Raw genomic sequence first — 23511 nt, 5'->3', positions numbered from 1 at the left:
CTCCTCCACCGAATTTGTCTCCATCTACTGAAACTCTCTCCTCCACAGAAACTCTCTCCCCCCATTGAATGGATTTACTAACCAAGTTTGATGTGACCATAATAAACACCCCTCCAAACAAAGACCGCCTTTGAAACGCACGTGAGTCACCAGACAAGCAATGTCACATTCCTAGACAGAATGACCATTTTGTTGGAAGTTTTGAGTCTGAAAGAGTTCTTGCTTTCTGGAAGGAGAGGCATCTTCAACTTGGTGATGAAATCCAAAGGGGAAGGGCATGTTTGGAATTTGCTGAAGGCCAAATTGAAGATGACAAAAGGCAGGCCAATCTGGATAGGGCGAAGTTACACAAACGACTTCGAAGTGTAGCTATTCAAAAATACAAGAACTCATCTAATGCAATGGAGTCAAAGAAGCGTGTGATGCAAGCTGGATTCGACTACTTCCGGTCCTATGCAAAACTTGTCGTACCCCGGTTTGATTGGTAATCTATTACCATTTCCGACGTTAACAAATATACTCAGCAAGGGAAGTAACCATTTTGGTTCTCGTGTTTGAGTAGAGGCAAATCAGAGGAATTGGAATTTTCGTTAAACTCTGCTTCAAACCTATTTTGATGCTTACTACTATAGAAGATTTCAACCTTAATATTTTGATGTCTTTAATTACGATAACACGAGATGCAAAGTGCCTATCTACTTTGGTCATATGTTGCTGCCATGTCCATTTTTTTGTGATCACGTATCAAATTTGGGCATGGTTGCATCATATGCAATGTTGCCTTTATGTATTATATGTTAGGGCAAGGTTTATGGAAAAGCATTTGTGAGTGCTTTTGTGACAAGGTTATGACATTATTTTGTACCAGTTATATATTGTTTTTTGTACTGGTTCATCTCATACTATTGCTTTATTTCTTTATATTATATGTTTATGTGATTGGACATGATAGAAGATATATTACTGATTCCCAATGCGGCGTCATATGGACAACTTATTGAATACCACCGATGTGTCCAAAACTCTAGGTGTAATTGTATATGGACAACTTATTGAATATCTCTGACGTGTTCAAAGCTCTAGGCGCAGTTGTAATGATGGCTTCGAAGTAGTGTGCAATTATTATATATGTACATTATTATAACAAAAAAAAATAATTTTACATCCTCATATATCAAAGGAAACTAATTCTTGTATTATTACAAATTATATAACGAATATTAAGGAAATATACTTGTTAAAGTGACAAACATATATACTTAGGGTTAAGAGGAAAGTGAGTTATGTAAAACAATTTGGATTTTTTCGTTGCGAAATGGATGATTTATAGGTTCCCCTTGTTTTATAACGTTACAAGGAGGCCGGAGTATTTTTCAAGGCATTTTTAGGATTTTTCTACTATTTATTACCTTTTTTTCAAATATTTTTGCACTAAAAAGGCCAAAATAATTGCCAAATTGACACCTGGCCGGATCTCAGCCCGTCACCTTTCACCACTTGACAAGTGTACGTCAGTCAATATGGCCACATCCTTGCTTTTTACCATAAATTATTATTTTATTACTTTTTCTTAGAAAATTCATAACTAAATACACAAAAATCATAAAAATGATCCGAAAATTGCTACGAACTCATTGAGACTCCATCTCCCTTGCTGAATTCCCCGATTCATGGTTACGCATTTTAAAAAATAATTTCGAACATTAACGTGAGATGCTTGTTGAAGTAGGTTATTGAAGTTAAAGTTAACAAACATATATACTTAGGGTTAAGAGGAAAATGAGTTATGTAAAACAATTTGGATTTTTTTCATTGTGAAATGGATGATTTATGGGTTCTCCTCGTTTTATAACGTCACAAGGAGGCCGGAGTATTTTTCGAGGTATTTTTAGGATTTTTCTACTATTTATTACATTTTTTCAAAGATTTTTGCACGAAAAAAGCCAAAATAATTGTCAAATGGACACTGGCGCGATCTCAGCCCGTCAACTTTCACCACTTAACAAGTGTACGTCAGTAGATATGGCCACATCCTTGCTTTTTACTCTAAATTATTATTTTATTACTTTTTCTTAGAAAATTCATAACTAAATACACAAAAATCAGAAAAATGATCCGAAAATTGCTACGAACTCATTGAGACTCCATCTCCCTTGTTGAATTCCCTAATTCATAGTTACGCATTTTAAAAAATATTCCGAACATTAACGGGAGATGCTTGTTAAAGTAGGTTATTGAAGTTAAAGTTAACGAACATATATACTTAGGGTTAAGAGGAAAGTGAGTTATATAAAACAATTTGTATTTTTTCATTGCGAAATGGATGATTTATGGATTCCCCTCGTTTTATAACCTCACAAGGAGGCCGGAGTATTTTTCGAGGCATTTTTAGGATTTTTCTACTATTTATTACATTTTTTCAAAAAATTTTGCACTAAAAAAACCAAAACAATTGCCAAATGGACACCTAACGCGATCTCAGCTCGTCACCTTTCACCACTTGACAAGTGTACGTCAGTCAACATGGCCACATCCTTACCTTTTACCATAAATTATTATTTTATTACTTTTTGTTAGAAATTCATAACTAAATACACAAAAATCACAATAATGTTCCGAAAATTGCTACGAACTCATTGAGACTTCATCTTCCTCCTGAATTCCCTGTTTCATGGTTACGCTAAATTAGTATTTTATTATTATTTATCCTAAATTATTATTATTATTTTTGTTATATTACTTTTAGCTTGTACATTTGTTAATTATATTTACTCCAAATTTTTATTTTTATTTTTATTTTCCGTGCAAATAGACCATTTCTGGTGCTAATCAGTTTCTGTCTTCTTCAATTTGTTATTTTTTTTTTCTTTTTTAGGTTTAAGGGATGTTTTGAAAAATAAAATGGAAATATACAAGCCATCCATTGTACAACATCAGGAAATAATTATTCAAAGTCATTCATTGTTCAAGTTTTGCTTAAGAAACGTGTAACCAAATCATTTGAGATATGCTAAGTGGAAAAATGTCATTCCCAAGCACCGGTGAAAAGACACATACTTACTCCATGCATGCCTTTTCGTTTACCAAATATTAAGATTACAGTTCTACAAAATATCTGTGTCAGTAAAAAGTCATTCGTAGCCGTCTATTATGTCAGTAATTATTCCACTATATAACATATATTATAAATTTATATATAAAACGGTTTAGAACAGCACAAACAGCAGACAAAATAGATTAAAACATGAAATAGAAAACAACATTTGTACAACGTAGCTAGCCAACCTAGAATTTAAGAGAAGCAAGTCCACAATGCATAAAAATCGTAAAAACATACTACAACTAATTATAAGGGTATGGATTCCCTGGCACAACATACATACGCATCATCTTGAACTAAAAAGCACTCTCACGGTGCCATTTGCATCGATTGCAACAAGTTCAGAAGGTAGGATTTATCTTTTCTTCAGGTAGGCCAGCCTTGAATAACAAAACACCATTCGTTGTTGTTACAAGCGCTGCAGTGATTGAACTTAATCTTCCCATAGTCAAACATATCTACGATATGTCTTCCAACAGAGAAAACTCGGCTTAATCTTCATCTCAAAGCATCCCTGGTTCCTTTCATATCAATGTTGTTACGTTGATTCAAAGAACACAAGAATTCTAATGCATCCTCTTTTGATTCACCAATTCCGGACATGCCAAATAGTCCAACTAGATATGCTGCTTCCATATGGCCTGTCGTGGCTGCAATGCGCATCTCATTCAATGCTTCCACATTACCCTGCATGAAAAACACTTCGAACACTTCTCTAAATATCGACTCAGGGTTCTCGCAAGCCCTGCATTGTTGCAAGAAATGCTGGACCTGCATTGTGGCATGGTACCAGTTAGGATGGTCTTGGTACTTTGCCATTGAAATGGTGTTCCACACTTGTGGAATGTTTGCCAACGTAAGGAACAATGGGCACACAGATGACATACGAAAAAGATCTTCCGATGATTGGGTTGCCACGTATAACATCACTTTAAACCAAGCTAACTCTGGGATGAAGGCTTGGGGCATATCCAAATGGAGATGCTTCCTTTTCTTTTCTCTGAGTGTAGTGAAATGTTTCGAATTCATTGAAATATTTTTGGAATGGAACGATTTGAGGAGTGGAAGAGGGGAGAAATGAGAATATATGGGGTTTTGGTTTTGTTTTGGCCTCTGTTTGTAGTGTTTTGAAAAGGTGTTTCCTTGGGGTTTTTCCAAGTTGACCCTTTTTAAAGAAACTGAACCTAACACCCAAAACTCAAGACAAGAGAAAGGAAAACGTCATCGAAATGCAAAGGGAGTTAGACAGTCAAAAAGTCAATTAATAACCTATTTCCATAGCTATTTTTAGGCTTTTCCCTCCATCAAATTCATGACACAAATGAGATGGATTACTGACTAGTCACAGAAGGTCCCATCAGATACTTTTTCATTTTCTCACACCAATGATGACGGATTCTTATCCAACTAGTTGCCTTAATGAAATATAAATAAAATAATATATTAAAGCAGTGTCCCCTCAATTTTCAGATTAATATTTGGTAGTGAAATATTATATTACTTTTCGGGATAAAAGATGTCACAATTCTGACAGTACAGGTGTCCAGATCGTGACCAACCCACCCACACACAAAAAAGAATGATATAATTCGATTTGGGCAGAGATAAGAGAGAGCTAAGTTAGAAGTTTAGGGTTATGAGTGAATGGGTATGACTGAGAACTATGAGTGAGAAGGTATGAGTCCTGAAGAGGTTTCAGTGAGAAGATCTGAGTGAGAAGAGGTACAAGTGATAAGATTCAACATGTCTTCATCTTTATCTCCCACTCAAACAAAGAGGTGTCAATATTGTGGAGCTGCAATGGTGCTTCGGGTTTCAAAATCAGATAAAAATCGAGGGAAGCTATTTTGGAAGTGTCTAACCTCCTATGTAAGTTTTCATTTTCAGAATATGTATGTGGGTGAAAAAACCTAGGTCTAACTCTGACAGAATTATTTTGCATATATGATGCCTGCAATTAGGAAGCCACCAGTTGCAATGGATTCGAATAGGTTGATGTAACCTCCCAAGGAAAGACAAGATGACACGTATGATGCTACAGTGCTAAATATGCTGAAGTCCATTAAAGACTTGGTATTAGTTTTATTAGTTGTATCAATTGTCATATTATTTGTTCTTTTAATGACCAATTAAGTGCACGGTTTCAAGGATTGTAAAAGTTCTCCCCAAAAACACATGTTGCACGCACCATCAATGAGTTTTCAAACTCATTTTGTAATTTTTGTTCTTCAAATAGGTGGATTGGCATTGAGTTTAAATTATTGTTTGAAACAAAAGCATTTATTTGTCTGAAACCCAGTAAAAACTTTCCAACACTTACTTTAAAAAAATAAAGTCATACGAAGACGATAAAATCACAATACAGGGCCCATACGATGCAATAATAAGACAATACCTTTTTTTTGAAGATTGTATAATTATTCAGTGTATATAGATTGTTTATTTGCGTATACTTAAAGTTTATTGATTATTTACTGCATGTGAATCGCATGATATTGAATGTTTATTGAAGGTTTATTGATTGTTTACAAGTTTATTGAAGGTTTATTCATTGTTTACGTCATGTATTTTACATGTTATTGAACCGATACTGAATGTTTATTGAAGGTTTATTGAGTGTTTACTGCATGTATATCGCATATTATTACTCCAATATTGCATGTTTATTGGGGGCAAAAGTACCACTCAAGTAAGATTTAAGGAGTTAGATTTAAGGGGGAAAACGGTCCTTATTCTTTCTTTTAGTAGGAAGAACAACTATTAAGTAGAATGTCCTATTCAATACGACTTCCTTATAGTTGGTGTAATTAGGGACTGATGTATATTGCATGTCTATTGCGTATATATTGCATGTCTGTTGCGTGTATATTGCATGTTTGTTGTGTGTATATTGCTGGTCTGTTGCCTGTGTATTGTTATTTATTTCCTTCGTAAGCAATAAAAATCAATACACACGCAATAAATGTTAGATATGCGCGCAATAGACAAGCAATATAGACCCAACAGACATGCAATATAGACGCACCAATATACATTACTTTTATGCTACTGAGCTGCCCAAAACCAATAAAATAAAGAAAATCAACGAATTTATTAACCGATTATAAAGGAGAGAGGGATTCAAACCCGAGGGGCAGTACAGAACCAATAGGGAGTTTTTATAGCATTTCACCTGGGGACATTTTTTCATGTGTTTCTATAAAGAGGGCATGGTTGAATAAAACATTGGAAGTGAGGCCATAGCCGCCTATTCCCCTTACAAAATTACCTTATTTAAGATGCAACCCATTGCGATTAAGTCAAGGCATGTTGAACGGCTTAAAGATTGGGATCTGATATTTGGAATGGTGGCTTGGTTAAATGATGACATATCACTTTGCAATGATGTAATACACTTAAAAAGCCATCATTCCCCATTCACATATGCAGTCTTCAAATCTCAATTCAATGCAGTTTGGTTAAGGTTAGGTAAATGTCGTTAAGGAGTTAGGCCAATATTACACAAATGTTTGTTTCATTAAATCCAAAAAAACTTTACACTCCAGATGCATATTCTATGTATGGGAATGACATGTGTCTAACTTCAAAAATGCATCTGCATATCCATTTAGATTGCCCACGTGCAATAGATTTACAGATCCATTTACTTTTCTCCTCACCAAGCCTCAGCATCTCCATTTCATATTCTTCATTTTTCTGTCTATGCTCTGCATCCAGCTCCATATACATTTAGCACAATATGAGAATAAACGTAGCGTAATATCATACTAATCGAAATGAAAGCATGCATTCACTATAATATTTGCCACTATTTTGGTTCTAATTATTATTCGTCCAATAACTTAAATCTAAATATATGTACAAAAATACACTATAAGATTGAGAAAGACGAAGAAGAATTGAGGAGTAGAGGTAGAATTCGAAAAGGACCCGTGGGTCTCTATTGTGTATTTACATAAGTTTGAAATTGGACATTCTCAAAACCTACTTAATCATCATGTACCTAAACCAAGTTCAACCAATATCATGGCATGTAAGCATCTCCTCGTACTATCTCTACAGCCAACTTCAACCAAAAAAAGGGCATGTTCTGTGAGGTGAAAGTAGCTAACGGAATCTCAGCACTCAAAAGCTCAATATACATCAACACGAACATGCCACAATCGCCTCTGAAGCAAAATAAAAACTCGATCAATTCAACTAATGACATTCTAACGTAATTGACGAATTAAAGTAATAAAATTAAATAAAAAGTTGTGCTCACTGATTAGACTGTTGTGGAACATCCACACGTTGTATTGGCCACGGACACCACCAATCTCGGCTGCAGTTGTTTGCGTAAACACCTTCTTCATAAAAGTCGATGGCGTTGAGAAGATTTGGAATTGTAATTGAAAGCGGGGCGAGTTCTTCCTTTAAGATTTCATCTGGAATAAGTGAAACCATTGAATCGTACACTTTGGTTTCACACTGAACCAGAGCAATCATTAGAGCCACCCAACGCTTATACTTCGTCAACATACAAGGGGCATACACCTTATATGCGTTCTGCCAATCCATTCCACACGCCGGAACCTTGCCATTTACAACGTTCACTAAACTGGTTCTAATTTTCCACCCAACTTGCTCTTTTTTTCTTTTATTATCTGCAAAGCAAGTGTGGATGTGATTCTGTGAATAGAAAACAATCAATGGTTAAACACCTCCACAAAGCAAGTATGGATAATTTGTAATTATTAACTGCACTTGGTCAAGGCCTATGACACTGATGTAGCACAGCCCTGGGTGTGTTAGTTTAAACACTCAGAGCAATAAGATAGAAAAGATAAGAAAAGCAGAAGGGAAGAAAAGGTATAAGGCAGGCAGAAATCATAGAGTTTAAAGGCATGTTTAATCAATATTCAAATCTGAATTGTAAAAAACTGCATAGGGGTATTTATAGCAAACTAAAACCTAGAGACAATAGAATTAAAATCACCAGCTAAAACATAAATCTTATTCCTAATAAAATAGGAAACTTAGAAATCTTAATAGGATTTGGAAAACTAACTTAGAAATCCTACTAGGATTTGGAAAACTAAAAAATATAGGAAACTAAAAAATAAATTAGGAAACTAAACAATTTAGGTCATATGCATCCTGCATCACATACCATAAAAAATACATCGGTCATTGTCTAGTCCGATATTTCTACTTCCTCCAACTCTTGTTGTCGCTTCCGGATGAGATACAACCCCAAATCAATGTATTGCACATGTTTTTCTTGTCAATCTCATAATCTATGTACATTCAAACAAATGCATAATCAATTAAACTTACATCTTCTTTCAGCCAACCGTCAACTTTGACGAGGGAAGCGAAGAATTCAATCTCAGCTTCCACGTTGCCAAATTGCATCACCAAACTATGAATATAAAAAAGTTTTAAAACACAACAATTAAAAAATATATACACTCATGCCTTCTATCTCAAAAAACAAGGGACTTACTTTGGGTTATGGCGCCATTCCCAACAAAGTTTCAGCAATTTCACCATATCATCATGCGGAATCGCCTTCATCGAGTATAACGTCCGAAGTCGGGTTGTCTCTGGTAAATTTTTTTTGAACCAATTCACTAGCTTCAAAGATCTTCCACATAGGAATAATCCTCTTCCTCTTCCGTAATTGGACCCCTCGTTCCATAGCTTTACCTTCATCATTCAACCAAACGTTCAACTGAGATAGCACAGCTGTAAGTTGATCCAAATCAATGTCCCCGAGAGTAAACTCAACTTTTGTCCCCTCCATGCTCTCGCCAATGTCATTGCCAAGCAACATAACTTTATCATCCTCTTCCTCACATTGGTTTCTTTGCACTTCCTTTTTCTCACTTCTCCGTCTTTTCACTTCCTTGCCCTTCCTTCTTTTTTTTTTGCGGATCCTCTCCCTCACTTCTTTTTCTTTGCAGTTCCTCTCCCTCATTTCTTTTTCTTTTCACTTCCTCTCCCTCAATGCTCTTTCTTTGCGCTTCCTCTCCCTTGCTGCTTTTTATTTTCACTTGCTCTCCCTCACTTCTTTTCCTTTGAGCTTCCTCTACCTCACTTGGTTTTCTTTGCACTTCACCCCCTTCAATCCCCTCATCTTCCTTTTCCTCTCCCTCATTTCTCTTACTTGCCCCTTCACCCCTTCAATCCCCTCCTCTTCCTTTTCCTCTCCCTCATTTATCTTACTTGCCCCTTCACCCCCTTCAATCCCCTCCTCTTCATTTTCCTCTCCCTCATTTCTGTTACTTGGCCCTTCATCCCATTGCATGTCATCCACTTCCTCATATCCCTTAAATATATGTGACACAACACAACGATTCGTCCTCTCTTTCAGTAAAGCTATGTCTCTTCTTACTTCCTGCTCAAAATGAGGACCTAAACAGTGGTCCAAAATTTTTTCCATCCGTATAACCTTTAACTCAAGGACGTCCTTTTCTCGCTTTACTTGAAACAACTCAGAGCTCAATAAGCTTACCGCCTTGTTCAGCTCATCAAGGTCAGCACATGAAGAAGGAATTGACTCTGCCGAGACAACAGAGGGCGATCCTGTGGCCAACTCCAATATGGTTGTCTCATTTCCTCTTCACTCGGACATAGCGCCCCAACTGAACTGACTGTTTCAGAATACATACAAGAGTCATATGCAATCATTCTACTTCATAATTTCATTGAATCTTATAAATAGTTCCAAGGGCTACAAACCGAACCTCTTTGCTCTGGAAAAAATAATTGTTCAACTTTCTAATCTCGGGAACAAACGTAGTAGTTCTCCATCGCAAAATATGGAGAGCTGTCGGATCAACAACCCTGCAGTAATTCAGGTCCGCCATTCTAGAAATTAATTCATATACCCAAATCTACACAATTCACAGGACAAAAGTTATTATTTAAGTTTTAAAGTCCACAAAACATAACTGACATGAACATTATTACCATATACTTGGAAAACATATGTGAAACCTTTAAAACTCCAGTCACCCATTTGCACTTCACCATGGTTATCCTTCTTGCCCTTCTCATTTCTCCGGCTTGTTCCCGTTACCTTACTTTTCCCATTCCCTTTTCCCTCTTCATTTTCAAAGCTTTTCACATACTTTGTTGGTGCAGAAAACAGACTATCTTGGGTTTTGTCAAAGGACACCGAACCCCACGGATGCCTGTTGAACGCATCCAAGTCCTCTACAAGGGTCAAGTAATTTAGATTGATGTTTAAATGCTTGTCCCTTCCCAAAACCACTAACTCAGCAAAGTAAACAAGAGCTAGCTTGTAGATGTCATCTTCCTCTGTGCACCTCAGAAATGCCTCTTCTAAAGCATTACATGTAATTCCTTCGTCTATAAAATATCTTTTCTAAAGTCTAAATTCATCAGTTTCTCCATCGAAACTTCAGGCACTTCCGCAAAACGAAGCCCTGTGATCAAACAGAAATCTGACGAGTGAACCGAGCAACGCGTCGCACCCTATTAAGAAACTCAGTCCATCCAAGTCTTTCACACCCTACCCCGCTACTCTACGCAACACAACCTCATGCACAATCTGCCCGCGAAACAATCTTATCTATATGCAGAAGATGGTCAAAGCATGATGTCTTGAATTGTTCTAATTGTTCGGCACTCAACTTCGCTCAATTGCAGCTAGGGATGAATTTGCATGTGAGCAGCTTGTTCACCCGTAAGGAATATGCCTCTGACTCTGGCCATACCAGCTCCATGTTGGATCCCATTTCCTAAAATACAAGATGACATAACGTGAACACATATACTACCACGTATTTGCATAATCACATTGGTATTTACACAAATAGTCAACCAGCACATTACAAATTTTACAAAGTACATGCGCATAGGGATTACTGATCACATGCTTTAACATCATCAAAGCAATATGACAAATTTTGTGCAAATACCTGTTAATGCAATGATTCTGTGAATTACAAGCAATAGCATGTGTTTTATTTATGGATCCAAACTCCAATCAATGGTTGATGCATGAGTGAGTGTGAGTGCAATCTAGGCAAGTTCTGCACTTCACACACATGACAATTATTGTCATCTCATACACAACACAAAATAAATAAATAAATAAGAAAGATGGTAGAAGGAAGCAAAGCAAAGCATCTGCTCAGCTATCCGCTTGCTAAGCTATTGCCACATCCTTCTTTCTTTCTAGCTTTTTCTTCAGTCAGCATCATCATAAATCAACCTTTTTTCAAATGCTTTGCACTTTTATTCATGAGTTTATTATTATCTGTTCTCATTTTTCACAGGCAAATTTAGTAACAACAGAAATAATATTTATTTCAAAAATTATATATATTATAACGCTAGAGAGATAATCTGCATTCTGCACTGCTTCAAATGTGGAAGGTTTTGGGGGCCTCCTCCAATTCAACACCATTACCTTATTCATATTATTATTGACATGTTATTGACTTGATTTTCATTCGTTTTTTAACATATACCCAAGCAAAAATTAACATGCAAGTGAAGTACAAAGAAGAGATGCCAAATCCAACAACATTCATTGTACAAATTGGGGAAAACGGTTACCCTAACCCTAAACTCAAATTCCATAAATTACTCACCAAATGCTGGTTATTGAACAATCGCGAGGTGTCTGTGCTGGGTCTTTGTGCGGCTTTGCTCCACAAATGGAACTTATCACTTCCAACGAATACGGCTTCTCTCATTTCCCTTCCACTGCTTCGTCTTTTTATTGTTTCAGAATCCACGCATTTACTCCTTCCACTCAAAATAAATACTTTTTCACAGTTTAGATAATGAAGTTGCGTTCTACCGTTGCCTTCAACCGTCGTTAACCTTTGCCTTCAATCGCCGCTGTCGTTGCCCGTTGCCTTCAACCGCTTCTCGAGCTTAGCGGTTCTCTGAGCTATAGGTTTTAGATCAATGGGTTTTTTCTGTTCAAACTTCGAACTTGCCTCTCTTCTTTTTTTTTGGGGGGGGGACCAACTTCATTGCTTTGGATATTAAATTCGGGTTTGGGTTCCTCACCTACCCGATTGCACAACTTTATCCCAATTCTCCCCAGCCCTTGGATTGATCAAATGACTATAAAGTGAACCCCTTATAACTTACCCCTTATAAGTTGCCACTCATTATAGTCCGAGCTATATGAGGAATAGTGGTGTCTAATGAATCGAGTCGGTCGAACACACGATGCGATAAGGCCCAATACTTTTTACCCATTTAAATTTTAAGTTAACTGGAAATACTTTTTTTTGTCGAAACTGAAGTACTTTCAGGAGGCTCAATTTGACAGTTGCAATTTCCAATTTGCCGAGCAACAAGTAGTGATTATTATTAGCGTGAGGTAACTTTTCAGTTCTCATGTTGGACCACTTCAGTTTTGATTGGTGGCCTGTCTTTCCAAGTACACAAGAATGATGTAGCATAGCTATTGAAATAAAAAAATTCATTGACAGAAAATTAAATATTGGCCCAAGTTTAAAGAAGTTGGGCTCATAGCTAAAATGGTTTTGTGGACTTGTTGCTAAATTGGTTTAGGCCCAAATCAATTAATATTAATATTTTTACAAAGAAAATATTAACGTGCAAAGCGAGTAGCGAACATGTACGTTGAGGGGGTGACTGTCAGAATGGGAAGTTGCTCCCACCCTAAGATACATGAGGCCATAATCGCTCCACTCACAATTCCTCTGGATCTATAAAAGGGACCAAAGGAGGCAAGGAAGGAAAACAGAAAGAAAAAGAAAACACCGAACTGCAGTAAATCCAAAGAATGTATAAGCAAAAGAGATAAAAAGCTCACACAATACCATTGAGAAGGTATAAACAAATTCATATGAGTATCTTTTTATGTACAACTGACTTGCAGGTAAAAAAATATGTATGTGAGGCCACTATACGTAGCCTTTGAACTTCCTCCATGTTTGATATCAAGAAACGATCATATCGACAGAGACCTCAAAGAAGTGGAAAATGTGAACAAATCCTCCCAAATTGGCAATAATTGTGCATTTACACAAAGAGAGCTCTCACAAGGACCTCTCATAGAATTACAGATGGGCTTCGCAAGAACCCCACTGACAAGTCTTGTGAACACCTTGTGAGTGTCCATAGGCACATTGTGGTACTCAGAGAAGACCTTGCGAGTGTTCTTGAGTACCAAAAACAGAAAACATCAACAGTCCAGACGTTTTATTACATGCCCAACCCACCTTCAGCAAAGTAAAATTCCAAATCTGCAAATTGGAGAAAGAACAGGTGGCAAAACGTACTGCAAATGGAGCAAATCAATAACTCTGTTTTAGTCTCACCCATTGGCATAAACAGAAGAAAATATATTAAAGGAGATGCAGAAATTATTGAGTGCCAGAAAGCTTACAAAAGCTGATGATTCACACCCACGTTATGTGCTTCAAAGTCTGCCGACAAAGAAAAATCCTGCCGCATAATCCACGAAAATTACTAAGCCAAGACTCTGCAGCAAATTGCGTAAAAACCATAAAGGGTTCTCACTCACATGGCGTGTATAATAGCCCTTCCCAAAAGATCTCAGCCTGCAATCAAGTGAAGAAAAAATGCACCGGAGTTTGCACCCTTGTTACAAGAGACAAGGAGGAAGCAGAGAATTCAAAGTTGTCTTTGGACCCAAAAAAAAATACAGACAAGTCTTCAAGGAAATGATGAAAATAAAATAAAGATCCCAAAAGGAAAAAGAGCTGGTTTTTCTTTCTCTCAACACCAAAGGCCGGACCGCAAAGAAAAGAAAAAGAGAAACAAAATTCAAAGGAGAAGAAGAAAGACTTGCCATATGCAAAAGGAGAAATCAAAGCTAAAATGGATGCACAGCTTGCTGCCGGCAACTTTTCTTCAAACCAAGATTTGGTCTTTAGACCAAAAATGAAGAAATTCGTTGCTCAAAGAAAGTCCTCCTGCCATGCCCAAGTTTGAAGAAGAAAGCAACAAAAAAACAAGGAGTTTCAGTATTACTGAAAAAAACCAAAAACAAAACAAAGAAGAAAAAGCCAAAAAGGGGCACAGAAAAGGAAAAGCACCTTTGTACTTGACAAACAGACGTTGTTGCTTTTAAGCTCCCATATCTCCATTGGGATACGTGGTATAAGTCTGCCTTTTAAGTTCCCGATACTTCCAATTAATATTTTAAATGGTTTATGTAGTCTAACTCTGACAGAAAGGAGCACAGGAAAAGGTCTTGCTTGGGTTTTGGCGTCTCAAAGCAGATCAGTAGTTGAAGGGATATATAATTTGGTCCAGTTTGAATTAATTTGAACTACTCCAGATAAAGAAGGGAGTGATTCAGTTTAGATTAATCTCTACTACTCCAAATAGATATCAGTTTCAAATGCACTGGCTCTCAAAGCTGTTCTGACATGGACTCTTTGTTTATGGACCAACTAGTATAATTGTTAAGGTCCGAAAACAAATTGATGGGTTGTCAAAACAAATTACTCATTAACTCTCAAAAGCCCCAAGTATTTTATGGGTGGTCCAAATAAATTATGTGGTTAATGAATTTTTTTTTAAAATCCTTAAAACCATATGTGATTAAATTAATGGGTTCATTAAAATGCCTTTTAATTTTCTTTGGACATTAACAATAAAAATGGTACAAGTCATTCCAAATTTTCTCATGGGTCACCTACCCTTCAAATTTTAATGAGATCAAATTCAAATATCTTAAATATACAAATTCTTTCAAGGGGTCATTCATTCTTTGAAAGTCCAATCAAATATTTCTGAACTACGTCCGGTTTGATTCCTCCAAGGATACGTAGGCAATTTGGAAATTCAATCCAAATACAACCGCAAGTCCAAATAGAATCTCTGGTGTCCCTTAACCAAATTCGTCCCAAACACTTTTCCAACCACAAAATCAAATTGAATCCCTAATCCAACCACATTCATCCAAATTCCATAAAAGATTTCTCATACTACAAATTATTTCAAGGGGTCATTCATTCCTTGAATGTCCAATTAAATTCTCTTGAGAACTACAAAAGGCTTGATCCCCGAAATGGGGTATGTAGGCAGTCTAGGGTTCCCTGGATGCAGCCGTAACATCAAATCAAATTCCTTTATTTATTTCATTCTTCATATTGGAATCAAAGGGTTTTCTCTTTTCAAAGAGATTATAATTAAGAGATATTTTTTTTTATCTTGAATGGGTTGTACTCAATTAAAAATAAAAACTCTTATTTGTAAATAAGAGTGAGATTATGTTGGGTGAATTTTTAATTTCTTTATTACACTTTTTATCTAACAATAGCGTTTGACAAGTCCAAGTATCGTTTCCACGAGGATTTCAAATTAATCTAATATTCGAATACCTAAATAAAATCTAACTGATACGCAAGTGAATTTGTAGAGATTGTCGTTGTGAAAGTTTATGAAACAAATAAGAAATTAATAAAAACAATTGAGAATAAAAAGGTTGAATTTTAAGGTTGAAAAACAATGATGAATGTCTAGGGTTTGGAAATCAACCACAAGCAATTCAAGTTAGATTTCAATGCATTCAACAGATTCTTTCGATTCTTTAGATGATAATTCTCGTATGTAAGTCCTTTTCAGGCACTCAGACCATAGTTTTCCTTAAGTGTAAGATTCTTTTCTAGTTCAGACAAAGATCATATATCAAATCCTGCAATCTATCCTGGTTAAGGCATAAATTTAAAGAAAATTTAGGTATTAGACATAATTAGCTTTACTCATTAGTAGTATTTGAGACATTGGGTATTTTAGTTTGGGTTTTAATATCTAGGAAAGAATTGTTATTTTGGATTAGGCCAAAGAGGAGGCCCAGATTCATTGGGCCTATCTAAATTAGAGAGGTAAAATACAATTTTACCCTTTTTTAAAAATACTTCAGCTGTGACATTCTTACTACCTTTAGCTGACGATAAAACCTAGAAGACTACAGGGATTTAGTACCTGAATAACTAAAGCTGTTAGAGGCAAAAATGGCGAACTGGTAGTAGCTCCTGCAGAAAAAGCTTGTGCTAGCCTCTCAAAATCACTAGTTATCTGTGCATCATCAAATCATGTACTGGAAACCTATAAACAGAGACGAGTGTGAAAAATGAAATTACAGTTGGGTCGTTTCTCAATATTCAATCAGATTTTTCTTCCAACTCAGACTGAATTTTATAGTTTACTATTTAATTTTCTAACCATAAAAGAAGGAGAAGGGAGGAAGAAAGGAAATTGTCAATCTTGATGCAAGTTCAGACACTAACCTGAACAATAAGCATGACCTCTGCACTATTGGCCTCACAATTTTCAGCATCATAGGCCATGCCTGGTCTCCTTCCTTCTCGAACCTAAGAAGACAAATCATGAGACAGCAAGCTCAATAACTGGGACAAAAATATTGCTTTAAGGTGTATATCAAAAGTAGGTTGAGCATTCCCTGCTTGGCAAAAGAGTGATACTTATCATACATAAATTTTGCAAATAAACCCTCAATTTACAACACCTACCGTCAATTGACGCCAGAATCCAATATTCTTAAATCTGTCCCAAACGGGTAAATTTGAATATTGCAGAAACTCCAATGTGTGTGAATAAACTGGAAGTGGAATACCATCAGGACAAGCTTTGCGAGCATTTCTAGTCTGAAAATAAAAGTCGCAGCAACTGAGAAGTCAGTTTCCAATGTGTGTGAATAAAGACATAAATGTCAATAACAACACCAAAAACATATTTCTCATATCCGATATGTCTCTTGGAAAAAGAAGCTGTATAAGTTTCATAGAACCCGATCCAATTACTAAATGAATATTGATTTTGATAGGGTCAGGTAATGATCTAATTTAGCTGCAACTTCTTATTATAAAGCTCACTTACTATGCATTTGTCTTGATTTGGAAATGGTTGATGTCATCACTGTAGTATAATATTTTGCTATACCATTTAAGCTTTAATTCAGTGAAATTTTATACAGGTTTCGCATTATAATTTTGCACAAACTACATTGTAGTTTTGGTAATTACAATTAGATTTTTGCTCTTTCCTTGGTCTTCAACCTCACCAATTTGAAGAGTAGATGCTACCCAGATGAGGAATTGGGTGGTAAGAGAAGAGTAGAACTACCCAAGAGTAAGGGAACTCAAAATTGGACTTTTAGAAATTGCATTGCAGTTTTGGAAACTGCATTGCAGTTTTCATTTACTTACAATTGGATTTTTGTTCTTTCCTTGGCCTTCAACCTCACCAATTTGAAGAGCAGAGGCTACCCAAATGAGGAATTGGGTGGGCAAGAGAAGAGTAGAACTAGCCAAGAGTAAGCGAACTCAAAATTGGACTTTTAGAAACTGCATTGCAGTTTTCATTTAATTACAATTGAATTTTTGTTTTTTCATTAGGCCTTCAACCTCACCAATTTAAAGAGTAGAGGCTACCCATATGAGGAATTGGGTGGGCAAGAGAAGAGTAGAACTACCCAAGAGTAAAGGAACTCAAAATTGGACTTTTAGAAATTGCATTGCAGTTTTCATTTATTTACAATTGGATTTTTGTTCTTTGTTTGGCCTTCAACCTCACCAATTTGAAGAGTAAAGGCTACCCAGATGAGAAATTGGGTGGGTAAGAGAAGAGTAGAACTACCCAAGGGCAAGGGAACTCAAAATTGGATAAAATTGTTCATCTTGGTTCCTCCATTTTGCTTCAATAAAATTATTTTTTGTTTTTGAAGCTGTTTTTGTTTTTGTTGTTAACATAATTGATATCTACATTGTATTTTTGTTACAGTTTTTGTGTGAAAAAGTATTGAAATGATTATTTTTTTTTAATTTTAAAAACCGTTGATTGTTTATATAAATAGTATAACTGAATAAATATTACAAAATTAAGTTTAGTGTAGTGGTTTGTGAGTGAGCCTTCCTCTTTTGAGGGTCAAGATTCGAGTCCCTTTAATGATACAAACCTTTTTTTATTATAAAAAAGGTGAATAAAAGGCAATGGAGTTAGTCCCCTGCAGACGGTGGCGGTCGGGTGGCGGTGGCAGTGGTGGCCGGTGGTGGTTGGCTAGATGGCATAGTATGCTTGCTTTAGAAGGAGTGACATTTTGTGTAATTTTAATATTTTTTAATTGTATTTTTGTAAAATTAGGTACTACATTTTGGTCTTTGGCCTTATGCTAATTAAATGAAATTGTATTCCTATTTTCCAAATTAGTAAATTGTATTGTGTTTTAAAACTAAAGCTTCCTTTATTTTTCTAGTCATCATTAGTGCAGATGCAGTGTGTGATTTATAATATTTAAATTGCTTATACTTACAATTAATTAATAACTCAAACATGATGAATATGATCAAGTGTCATCCCTTTCCCCTTGTAAAAAGGAAATGTGGATGTTGACATTTAAGGGTCATGGGCTTTTTCCCATATGCCATTGATGAGAAGCTTGACATTTGCCACAATAAATGGGGCGTCCTAATTTCCCATACATCAGTCAGTGTGGGAAAGAGTCAAAACAAGGAAATATATTGTTGGAACAAAGACAAATATAAAATAAAATTGTACGAATTTAATTTTGTGCGTGGTGTGGTATGGTCCACTCCAGGGACAACTATGGGTCGATTCGGTCATTTTCTTGTTCTAATGTTTTCTTAATGGGCTATTTTTTTGGGCCTCTTGTTCTATATTTTGGGTTTGTTTTGTTATTTGAAGGACCTTGCATTTTATATGATTTTTGTATGTAACTTGTCATCGTGATTTTGGGTCTGTTTTATAGGGCTTTTGTCCACCTGTTTTTTTATGAAAAATAAAAAATAAAAAATAAAAACCACAAAGGGTTTTCATTATTTTTCTAGAATTTTTTTATTTCACACAAAAAAAAAAAACCTTCGTATAGAGGGCGTTGACATGATTAAATTTATTTGAAATTTCTTTCTATACAATGGTGTTGCCTTGCTCATCACCATATAATCCGAAAAATCCCAAAAAGACTAACAAAGTTTCAAGGATGGAACAAATATGAATTGAGGCAGCCAAGGAAAAGCCGAAACTCTCACACTTTGATTAAAAACTTGGATTAAATTAACATGAGTTGATAATACAAGACTAATCTACAGCCTCGCTACTACTCATTTGGAGGTGGCAGCTGCTGAATTGGGCGGCCTCCCTTTGGAGGAGGTGGTGGACTTGGTAAATGGCCCAGTTTCCTCAACTTGGCATTTGTAAAAAGCACACGCTATAAGAATTCTACAGTGAGGGCCTTATATATAACATGTCAAGAAACCCCACACACACGAGAAAGACTTTTTATGCAACGGGGATAATACTCTTTCGCTATTGCTGTTGCAACCAAATTTTTCTCCGCACACATATATATTGTTAATTGATCATAATATTCAAGCTCAGTAAAGGGCTCTACATGGAAATTACCTGCACCAACTTGAGCGATCTGCACGGCAAAGGCGATCAACGCAATTAACCTAAGAAGAAACAGAGTTTTGAACAAGGAAGAAACCATCTTCATTAATTTATATCAACTTTGCAATAATGATAGAGTGAACGGATGTCTCGTCTTGAGATCATCTATATAGTATAGTGTCATGACAAACACCTAGAAAAAAACCTCTTTCGTTTTTTATTTGTATTTAATCTTAGTCAACTAGAGGAATTATTTTTAAAATTGAATCTTATTTTCAACATCTTCTTCCCAAAGAAAATAATAAAATAGAAACTATTCATATGTGATAAAGTTTGAAGTCGAACCATATTCTAAATATGGATAAGTGTTAGGTGACTGAATGAAACTTCATAGATCATTCATTATAATATAATTGTTTACCATCATTTAACAATGCAAGGCCAAACTCATTCCTTTAATTTTTTTTAAGAAATCAAGCATGTGAACCCATCTAATGCCATCATTTGCACTCACTCGCCTTCTTTCAAAGAAGTTTATCACATTCTTCCACAGATTTAAAAACCTTAAGCTTGAAGTCATCAAAACCTTGTATTTGTTCTTTTCTGTTTTTCGCCGTCACTCTTTTTCCGCGTTCGGCATTGGCAGGTGACCCTCCACAGGCCAAACAGGAGTCTCTTTTTTTCTTCAAAGAAGTTATACACAATACTACTTTTCCCAGGAGGCTCTGTATATCAACACCATCTGACTTAATGTATGAATACAAAATCATGGATGATATTTGTGTATACAAGTCACACCAGAAGTGGGAAAATTTATATTAACTGTGTTATTAAGCTGCTTCAGCAAGTTCTTGCAATTGTGATACTCATGGTTAACAGCTGAAACTATTTCTGGAGATACTTGACCGTTAGATGGTGTTGCTTGCTCTGCAAAGTCTGCGTGGTTCAAAATATAGCTGCCTTGACTTTCTGGCCAGTTGTTGTTTGGTGAAGCAGCAGCATTAACTTCACCACCAGCACCAGCGATGCCATCTCTGTGTTGAGGGCTCTTAAACATACAAGAGCTGAGTTCTTTCTCGTTGAACATCTTGAACATGGCTCGAATCCTTCTCCATCCAGAAGCTCTTGAATCATCAGGGTACATCAAGATGTGCCTATGCTTGTGAAGGAAGGAAGCTACACATATGATGAGAGCTAGTATTGAAGCCACCCCGGCAATGAGGAAAAGGCCCCAAAAGCTAGCAAGGCCAAGACTGTAGCTAGCCACCTTTGGGTTTGAGTTATCTGCACAATTCTTTTCTACACTATACCATTTGTTTTCAATGTTCATTATCACCTTTCCTTGGGTCACGTTTAGGACTGCCTGTGAAAGATCGGGTATAAGAGGAGAACGCTTTGGAAAGGCCCGCAGGAAGTCACCTCAGAGAATTACTACATCAAAGAATTCAAACATGCAACTATGAGAAATACATTAGCCAATTACTGTGTGTACTAGGAGAGAGATCTTACGAAACCAAATCCAGCGGCTTTAAAGAGGGGGGGTCCGATCATGGTATATTTGGTACAATATTTTGCAAGAAAAAGCTTCATGCTGGGGGTTTCATCAACAGCAGCAACAATACCACCATTTGCACTTCCTTTTGAAAGAAGTTCATCACACTCTTCAAAAGATCGAAACATCTTTATCTTGGAATCATCAAAACCTCCTTGTTTCAAGAGTTCGTTGATGTAAGTATTCTCTGCGAAGCCCACGTTATCCCTATTCCTTAGAACATCCTTTATATCTGAAACAGTAGGCTGGAGTTGCTGGGCAGTTAATAGTGACGCTAGACTAGCCGTGTAACTTTGAGTCAGTATTAGCATCACAAATCTGGCCAAGTTACTAACCACTCTCTCTCCTGTAAAGTGCAGATTCGAGACGTACAGAAAAGAAAATTGTTAAATTTATTATCAATATGACTTATTGAACAACTTTAATTTGATACTTGAAATCTTTTCTTTTAAAAATGAAAGAGATGATGGAGAATTAGAGTGTGTAAAAACCATGGTTGAGAAAGAGAACCAGACACTGGTGCCAACTTGATGTGATTGAGTGCCACGGAAGTCTTCATTGATTCAATGCTCCAGAACCCAAACCACAAAACCAATAAAGAAGAAGAAACAAGAAGTTGTTAGCCAAAGGTCCCATGTCAAAGGCTTCAAGAAAACCCACGCATTTTGGTTTCTCATGTCTATGACTGGCACAACCATTACTACACCAGATTCTGTGTATGGCATGGTAAAGTCTACATACAATGACCCATTTCCTCTAATTGTTGTATCTCCCACCACAGCATCAAGGTTCTGCAGTAAATTAATTTGACATACATGTTAATCATTTTCAGCATACAAATTAAGAAACTGAATCAAAAGTTAAATCAGAAAATGACATATGTGGATGAAGTCCATAACGAAAAACAAAGTATTTTACCCTAAGATATATTTGGTAGAACAAATCATTGTAAGTGCCACCACTGGTTCCATCAGACTTTGCAAATGAAATCATAAGGTAGAGCATACGGTAACATTTCCACTGCACATCTGTCATGTTAGTGCTAGGATCCTTCGTTACCTTATCCAACTCCGTAAAACCATCCTTCACAGGAACTCCTACTCTCAACTTCTTGCCATTTGTTGGGTTCTCCCATCCTCTTTTGACTTGGTAATTATGCTTTCCTAGTTTGCCTTCAATTGTCTTTGATGAGTTGACATCCAAAATCCTACTAAATATAGAACCAGGCCTTAGAAAATAACTCCACATCCTTGTAGACACTTCCCAAACGCAACTGATATAAATTGGACTCCAACGGTTGGACTTCAAAAGGATTATTTTGCAAAACCCACAAAACACATTCTGCACGAACTGTCTGTACTAAAATGGCCACAACTCTCTCCACACAAGTCCGAATCACGACCCGTAAAATTCTACATAAAGCTAACATCTGTATCTTTCCAACAATACAACGTCAACATCTGGTTCGCTCTGAGGAAGTACAGTATATTTTGTCAAGTTGACTGATCTGCACAGGAAATTCTGCTCCTAGGATTTCACATATTTCAATCTCAAAATTGCTCATTTTGCTTGCTTTTCCATCTTTACTCTTCAAACCTAGTAAAACACATAACTAAGTAAAAATGGACTAAACTCACTCCAGAATATAGCAAGAATCTAAGAGAAAGATAATTGTTATATCAATTCGGACTTGCTCAACGCTACCAACTAATAAAGTTCATCACATGACATGAGTAATATCTTCAACTTGGTGAATCTGCCTTCAGGGGCACACAAGCATTACTTAGGGTTATCATTTGGATCGCAGCCTGCGAGCTGAAGTGGATAGCTCGAGGTCTGATAGGTCAAAGTCCGGCCCAATCTAATACTTAGGTTCTCTCGGTCCGGCCATTTCTAAGGTTAGGTAGGGCTTGGGCGTACGTTTTAAAACCTCCAGCCCGACAAGGCCCTCTCATGCCCAGCTGGCCCCGAGTAGGCCCGCTTATTGCCTTATTTTTATATTACTCAAATACTTAAGTTTACAATGTAAATAAGAAAGTACCCCATATTTGGATTCAATTAAAAATATAGCTTGTCAGAGGGAGAACAAGGTACTCGTCGTCGCGGTCATCGAGGGCGTGGAGACGCGAGGAGCCATGGCACGTCGCTGATGGATTTCTCGAGTAGATGCGAGGTCTTGGGGAAAGCGACGGCGGGGATAATGGTGAAGACGAGCTTCATAAGATTGTTGGCGAAGGTTTGCTTCGCCTCATTGATGATGCAGTGGGCGCTCAGAGCTCGTGGGTCGCACTCGTCTCCTAGAGGTAGAGGCCGTCTTGGATTTGAGCTCAACAGAGTCTTTCTTGAATGAATGTGCCTCATCGGCTAGAAAGGGAGAAAGAGAAGAAGGGGAAGAGAGGGGTGGGGATGGGATGCAGTTGGATTGGTGGGGGAGAGTTGGGAATAGGAAAGCGGC

At 36.7% G+C, this 23511-nt stretch overlaps 2 protein-coding genes across 2 annotated transcripts; both read right to left on the bottom strand.

The window, feature by feature from the left end:
• Positions 1-3598: 3598 nt before the first annotated feature.
• Positions 3599-4069, bottom strand: LOC148919897 (uncharacterized). The gene has a single exon (XM_089044485.1). The coding sequence runs from the start codon at positions 4067-4069 to the stop codon at positions 3599-3601; it is 471 nt and encodes a 156-aa protein (XP_088900611.1).
• A 15917-nt stretch (positions 4070-19986) lies between these two features.
• On the bottom strand, positions 19987-22304 carry LOC103322277 (glutamate receptor 2.8-like). The gene is made up of 4 exons (XM_089044484.1): positions 21975-22304; positions 21649-21847; positions 21014-21402; positions 19987-20924 (listed from the first exon to the last, which is right to left on the bottom strand). Exons 1-4 carry the CDS (start codon positions 22302-22304, stop codon positions 20271-20273), a joined length of 1572 nt encoding a protein of 523 aa, XP_088900610.1. The 3' UTR covers positions 19987-20270.
• Positions 22305-23511: the final 1207 nt, after the last annotated feature.

Source organism: Prunus mume, linkage group LG2, assembly GCF_029339155.1.
Source record: "Prunus mume cultivar Tortuosa linkage group LG2, ASM2933915v1, whole genome shotgun sequence".
Classification (NCBI taxonomy): domain Eukaryota; kingdom Viridiplantae; phylum Streptophyta; class Magnoliopsida; order Rosales; family Rosaceae; genus Prunus; species Prunus mume.
This window is presented reverse-complemented; position numbering and strand designations above follow the sequence as displayed.